General features: G+C 36.6%; 1 protein-coding gene across 1 annotated transcript; it reads left to right on the top strand.

Annotated features, from left to right (window-relative positions):
• The first annotated feature begins 1,099 nt into the window (after positions 1-1,099).
• LOC129254042 (pyruvate dehydrogenase [acetyl-transferring]-phosphatase 1, mitochondrial-like) lies at positions 1,100-7,632 on the top strand. Its single transcript, XM_054892494.2, has one exon. It carries the CDS (start codon positions 1,596-1,598, stop codon positions 3,114-3,116), a length of 1,521 nt encoding a protein of 506 aa, XP_054748469.2. The 5' UTR covers positions 1,100-1,595; the 3' UTR covers positions 3,117-7,632.

Raw genomic sequence — 7,632 nt, 5'->3', positions numbered from 1 at the left:
ATATTTTAAGAGGTCTGCATTAAAACCCCTAGTAAAAAGCAGTTTTTATGAAGCATGATGGGGTGATTTAGTAATTCATTGAAATTGTTCAAAAAGTCATCACGAAGATAGTTTGGAGGTCTGTAAATAACCCAGTAGCGTACCGTGACTCGGAGGAGACAAAGCATTGGGGGGGGGGGGGGCAAAGCATTGTTCACAGACAATGCACTGCCCCCCCAATGCTTTGTCTCCTGCGGTTCACGGTACGCTACTGAAATAACCCCAATAACAATGTTTTTATCATTTGGAATAACTACTTCAATAAATAAACTTTCTATAGAGTTATTCATGCGGTTCAATTCTGGCCTCAGCCTATACTCGTACCGTTCAGAAATATACAAACATATACCGCCACCTGTTTTTTCTGTCCTATTATTCGTAATCAAATTATAACCAGGAAGTGAAAAAAAATGTTAAATCAGTTTCAGAAGTAAACCAGGTTTCTGACAAACCTATAACTGAACAGTTGAGTTTCGAATTAAGTAGAAGGGAATGCAAAGCATCAAATTTTTTATTGGCACTGCGAATATTGCAATGTAACATTAAAAAATCATCTTTACTGTTGTTTAAATGTTTACTTGCAACTTGACTTAACATTTGGATCGGACACAGATTCAAGATTATTGTTTTGGGAGTTCATGGACTGGGCAACTAAATTGTGAAAAGCTTTATTTGAATTTTCATTGAAATTGGTATCTAGATCAGACTGAAAAGCGTCGTATAATTCATCATTATCCAAGTAGTGAAATGGAGCATTGGTGTTAGCAGCCATAGTTAAGGAAATAAAAGTGGAATAGAATGTGAAGAACAGTTACACAAAAAACAAGACAAAACAGGACACACAGTAACACATGAACAATCACACAAAAAGGCAAAAAACGAGAAAAAACGGCTTTATGAAAAATCTTAAAATAGAATGATCTTAATTTAGTTTCAATGGTACAAAAAAAATTTGTGTAGTGTACCTTTTCCCAATCGAAATTTTGAGATACTCTTGTACATAGTGTCTTTGATCTGATATCGATATGCCTAAAACTTGAAAATTCATGACGTTGAGGGCATACCGGTATGCGACAAAGTCGAAGAATCTTGTTTGTCGGACCTGGCCCTGGCCTGGAGCTGGAATTGTCTTTATATCCTCGATCTAAATTAAGGAACCGTTATTCACACTGCAAAGGGATATTAGTTTGTGCAGCAGGATCTGAATCATTTGGAGGATATTTCACTAAAACATGTTGTTCATAGCGATTAAAAGCACCCGTATTCGATCCGGCTGACATTTGCCATTTGATCGGTTGTGTCAACGGTGACTACGCCTGACCTTTCCCGGTATGGGAAGACTGACTTCGGTGAGCTGTAGCCAGGGCCGGGAATAGCTGCGGCGCGCAGACCTAACTCATTGACATTGTAACTACTAGTATTACTTTCACGAAAACTTGACCTGGCCTTGGTCGGTTTGAAATGAATATTAGATGACATGATTAGCTGAGCTTGGAGACAAATTGGAAGAATCATAGAGTAATAAATCACACTTTTTGTGGTTGGGTTGTTTTGCAATGGCATGTCAGATGAGATTGAGTCTGACTTTGATTCGTTTGAAATGTACTAAAACCAACTTTGTTAGCAACTGCCGAAAAGTCCATAGAAGTAGCGCACAACTGATATCCTTTGTACAAAAGGATAGGAATGAGAGATTCAGTTCATTTAATGGGAAATGGCTGACATTTACACGGAGTTTAGGAACCAGCTCTCAATCTCAATACCCATGGCGTGTGAACCCAGTGCTTACCCCTGAACAGACAAGTGAGGTCCTGCAACAAAATGAAGTCAGTGTCCATTTTGATGAGGAATCGTCACAAAAAGATGTGCAGAGATACGACAGTAATCAGCTGTTTTCCAACAAGCCAGGAGAGGATAGAAGAGCCATTGCAGAGTGTTTGCTGAGCAATGGGATTCTTTTTGGCATTTTTGATGGACATGGAGGAACAGCTTGTGCTCAAGCAGTATCAGAACGTCTGTTTAATTACATAGCGGCAGAGACACTTCCTTTCCACACCTTGCCAAAGATTCTAGCCCAACTTCAGAGTGGAGAGGCGAATGAATTAGTAAAGTGGCACAGGCATCCAAATGATTATAAATTACAAGCTACTGTCGACCTCTACAAGGAAAGCTTGATCAAATATGTCCAAGCGAATCTCTCTGTAGATGTTTTGGATGATGATTCTACTGCAGATGTCCTGAAAACTGCATTTGATCGATTGGATAATGATTTTTCAACAGAAGCAATGAGAGCCACAACGGAATCTCTTGGTATTGAACCTGTTTTAACAGCTGTCACTGGTTCATGTGCTTGTGTGGCATATGTGGATGATCAGGATCTGTATGTTGCCAATGTAGGTGATTGTCGAGCAGTGTTGGGACGTAAATCTGAGTATGGTACATGGGAAGCAGTCCCTTTAACAGTAGACCACAATGTGCAGAATCTAGGTGAAGTGGAGCGAATAAAGGGAGGGCACCCCTCTCATGAATCTACAACTGTGATCAAGAACGGACGACTTCTTGGTGAGCTGATGCCTCTCAGAGCTTTTGGTAACATTCGTTTCAAATGGACTGCCGAGATGCAACAGAAACTGATGCGAACATTCATTGGTTATGTCCCACCCAAGAGTTACCACACTCCTCCGTATCTTATAACAACACCAGAGGTGACCTATCGCAGGTTAACTCCCAATGACAAGTTCCTTATTCTTGCTTCAGATGGTCTCTGGGATATGCTGACCAATGATAAGGCTGTTCAGCTCGTTGGAGAGCACATGAAATCCATGAAAGCTTCAAGCAGCTATTCTGTAGAGGAAGGTTCTACGTTGAAAAACATCATGGCAGATCTCAAAGAAAGAATGGACATCCTCAAGTCATTAGACACCAACTCTGCTACACATCTGATTCGCTATGCACTCTGCGGAGTTGCAAATGACTTTGATCTGAACAAACTGGCCGAGATTCTGAGTCTTCCAGATGCTATTGCAAGGCAGCACAGAGATGACATGACTGTCACTGTCATTTATTTTGACTCCTGAAAACCAATATTTTTGTGGTGATGGTGTAGGTGTAGGTGTGTGAGTTAAAGCTTATCTTACAATCTCTCTTCTCTCTGACTCAGTCTAAACTCTATCAAATACTTTAACATGCTGGTCAGAAGTTCAGAACCCTTTTGACAAATTACAGCTTCTATGAAGTATAAATTCTTTTTAGTAGCATAATTAGATTGTTGTGGTCGCTTTTTCAATAGCATATTTTATGGAGCCCAGAAGAGACTTAAATTTTAAAGGTCTGATGAAGTTCTAGTGTATTTCAATTCATGAATCTTATTGCATTTTATTTGTACTGCACCTGAATTGCAATCTGTAATTTTCAGAGACAGCTGATGCATATAGTGGAACTAGTTTTATCAAGTTTGCATTTTTTTTCAAATCCAGAATTTATTAAGGAATGGGATCCTTGCATGTAAGTGAATGTTTTTAACGAGACATCTCGTGGTAATGTTCAGTGCCCAAAGGTAATAATAATATGCAATCTGGATAATCACTAATTAAATTACAGTTATGAAAGAAGTAAAATTTATTAGAAAATATTACCACAACAAAACATGCAGGTTAGCATGTCCTCAGAATCCTGTACATGTAACTACAACTGCAAAGTTGAAAGAAACTGTTATTATCTCTCTTGCATAGCAGAGAGAGACTATACATGTACATGTAGGTGCCGCTTTTCCAACGTCTTGCACGAGTTTCAGGTCACATGACCGAGGTAAAAGGTCATTTAGGGTCAGTTAACTTTGACTATGTTGTACTTTTTAATGTCATAACTTTGAAAGTGTATTTGGCTCTAGTTCATAAAACCTGGATATAGAGGTAATTAAGTGTCACTTGTACAAGTGTCAGGTCACCTGATTGAGGTCGAAGGTCATGTAGGGTAAATGGACTTATCAACATTGAAACCGTAACCAAGGTCAAGTTTTATCAATGTTACTATACAGTACTGAAGCGATGTCAGTTGCCATGGTGTCATGGCAGCCTGGTTCTAAACAAATGAACCGAATGAAAGCGTTTGTTTCTCATAGGTAAAATGGCTGCTATGGGATAATGGGAAATTGATTGCTTGCAACCAATTTTTCAGACAAGCCAAAGTCATACAAATGTGTACTGATGATCTTCAGCTGTGACTGTTTAGAACCAGCCTGCCATGACACCATGGCAACTGACGTCACTTTTCGATAAGTACTGTATAACTTTGAAAGTAAATAGATCTATTGCATTTTAGGGTGATGAAGTATCACTGATCATTTTGCCAAATTTTCAGGTCACATGATCGAGGTTAAAGGTCATTCATGTTCAATTTATCAATTAACTTAGTATGTTAACTAGTGTTTTTTTGTGAATAATTATTTGTAATTAGTTGTTTTCAAAAACAGCGCTGCTGCTATACTGAACCACATAAGTAGGCGAGACTGCCAGAGGCATTCAAATTTTTATAAATATTATTAGTTACTTCTCACTCTTTGAGTAAAGTGCTCAAGAATTCTACATTGATGAAAAAGTCATCGCCATTTTTTGCAGTAGATTGCAAACCTGTGTATTTCACGGCCCTTATTTATTGATATTTTGATAGTATAAGAAAAGTTATAATTCAGTGATATTTGAGGTTTCCTTGAGCTCTGAGACATGTATTCACAAAGCTTTCATTTATATCTACCTCATGACAATGAGAAGAATGGTATTAAAGGACAGTAATGTTTGAAAATTTAATCCTGAGAGACCTTTGAATGCACATGTAAAGGCCTGGTCCCACTTGCCGACGGACACAAAACGAATTCATAACAGATACAGCAGACAAGCAAAATTTTGGGGTGGCTCCATCCGTTTTCATCCGCTTCAGACAAAATGGGCGAATAATGAAATCACAGTGGACAGATGCTCAATGGATATAGAGGGTACGAAACACGTATGCAAAGAGTACACAATGGATACATACAGTATAACGTTTTCCAATGGATGGCAAGAATGATTCTTTTCCGTTTTACATCCTCTCTGCATCCGTAAGTGCAGTGGGACCAAACCTTAAGACTGTGTACCGTATATAAATTTGTTACTGGTGCTAGATCTTTCTCTTCAAAGTCTCCTTTATTCTCCCCATTCATGGCCATACAGTTTGCAGATTTTTTAAATTTTTTTAGGGACGAGGGTGCCAGATGTTTAAAAAATATTGAAGAAACTCGAAAGTGAGGGAGCATCATGGGGGCTCTTTTGCATTTAAGTTTTCAAAATTTTCTGCGCCCCCCCCCACTGCATACTGTCATGTCTCCATTACTACATGTATGTACAGTGTACTTTGTTTATGACTGGAGATTAATAGCCTCCCAATCAGAAAAGAAGGAACATAATTTAGGTTATGCACAGTGCACACAATAGACCATGGCATTCATTGAATTGATCATTCATGTTTTTTTTATATGAACCCAGAACTACATGTATTTAATTATTCCTTATTCCATTGGTCATTAGTTAGGCTTTGGGGCTACATACTGTACATACATGTTGCAATACAGGACAAGCGGAGTGTGCATTATTGTTCAATCTGTTGCGCTATAAAGCTTGAGATACTTCACCAAGTCATCATATTTATATTCATTCAAAAGTCGCTCATGAAATTTTAAAGAGTGGGGTCTGAGATGGCATTTGGGTTGTTTAACATTTTGTGAATTTCTAGCGGTATTAAATGTACTTAACTTATTTTATAAAATTTGTATATATTTTGGATTCTTCAACAAACCTAATATGCTGCAAGAAAACTTTTGAGAGGCAGTCTAGGGAAAATTTGTCATAGTTCAATGTTTTCATGAGGGCCCTGTATGATGTAAAACTCATACACCCTTTTCACTAGGATATTATGAAGAAATGGTGAACATTTAAATCATACTCAACAAACGTGTGATTTAATAAAAAAACAAAAAACTTTGACTGTAACTAATCAGTGATTTTGCATGGAGTATTGGATGAATTGATGATGTTGATATTTTTTAGAAGGTATACCTGTATAAAGATGAGTTGAATGTAACCCTTTGATTTAACACTTTGAATTAAATTAACAGTGACTGAAATTTCTAAACCTGTATCACTCTGCTAACAAAGTCTGTAAATGAAATTTATGATGTATAAGTTACAAAGTAAATGATTTCATATCTGAAAAATACTTCAAAATGTCATATTTAATTTTGTCAATTATCCAGCAAGTAAGAACTTCCTGGTTTATCTACCAGTTTTATGGAGAAAAAGTCACCTATATTGTTACTTTTTTTTCTGGATGCAATCCTTCTGAATATGTACATGTTAATGAATGGTGGATAATGAATTCACCTTATTTCTTTTTAACCCCTATTTGTTTAAATTATTTTTCAGCTAGGAGTCCTAACTGAAAAATAATTTTAGGACCCAAGACAAAATACTGTAATATTGACATATTGTGTTAAAGCAGACTTATAGTTATTTATTTTTTTGGATTTACACTTTACATGAGAGATCATTTTAGCACTGTATGCGGTCATTTCCAGTCATTGACATAGATGAATGCTTGCTACTTAAAGATTTGTTATGCATTACATGTAACTGACTCCTGTCATTTCTTGAACTCAGTCAAAATACCACTAATAATATTGCAGTATTCTCTTTCTAAGGCTTATTTGAATTTGATCCAGGAGTTCTCAACTATTCCCTGTATGAACATGAGGTTTTTTGTATTTTTTAAAGTGCTTACCGATGTGCATTACTATAATAAATTGCAGTGTTGGTATACTAAACACACACAGGGTAAGAGATGAATGGAGTGTAGTTGCATGAACCTTGCAATCAATTGCGAGTCAGTTGTAGGTCCCAAAATCAATCGTAAGACATGCAATTAATTGCTGATTTGCAATTGATCAGTGCTTTGCTTTTTGTATCAACGTACATGTATAAGTCTATTTGATTTAGTTGGAATTGATTGATTACTTGTTTTTTTACAACTGTAATATGCAATTAAATGCAAATATTTCCTTGCTACCCCCCCCCCCCCCTATTGGTAGATATACAATATGGCACCCTGTGTATAATGTCATTTACATGTACATTTATAATTAAACTTCTTTAATCAGTTTACGTTACCTATATAGTGAAAATATTTTGTAATGGTCACATTTTATATGCCCTTTTTTGCCATGAAATGAGTATAAATTGTATAATGTACCAGTACATCAGAACAGTGGAAGCTCAGTTGTCATGCAGTCATTGAAATCTTCAGAAAAACTTCTTTGTAGACATGGGTCTTGCTAGTTGATCGTGCTTTTTTCTCAAACAATTAGATATAGGATTGGGGGTGTGATTTTTAGTATTCAATCTCTTTTTATACCGAGTTCTCACTATCCTTTCTCAACTGGATTGAAAATCTTCTTTCTTCATGAAATATGCCTGGAATTAAAATATGTTTGTCTGTATTTGGAATGTGTTTCTTTGAGGGAAAATGGATTGTTATTCTATTAAAAGCATAATTTTTTAATTTAAA

The sequence above is a fragment of the Lytechinus pictus genome, chromosome 2 (assembly GCF_037042905.1).
Source record: "Lytechinus pictus isolate F3 Inbred chromosome 2, Lp3.0, whole genome shotgun sequence".
Classification (NCBI taxonomy): Eukaryota; Metazoa; Echinodermata; class Echinoidea; order Temnopleuroida; family Toxopneustidae; genus Lytechinus; species Lytechinus pictus.
This window is presented reverse-complemented; position numbering and strand designations above follow the sequence as displayed.

What these genes read in the sequence shown, in the direction of transcription:
- LOC129254042 (XM_054892494.2), top strand. Translation starts at nt 1,596, where the DNA reads ATGGCATGTCAGATGAGATTGAGTCTGACTTTGATTCGTTTGAAATGT.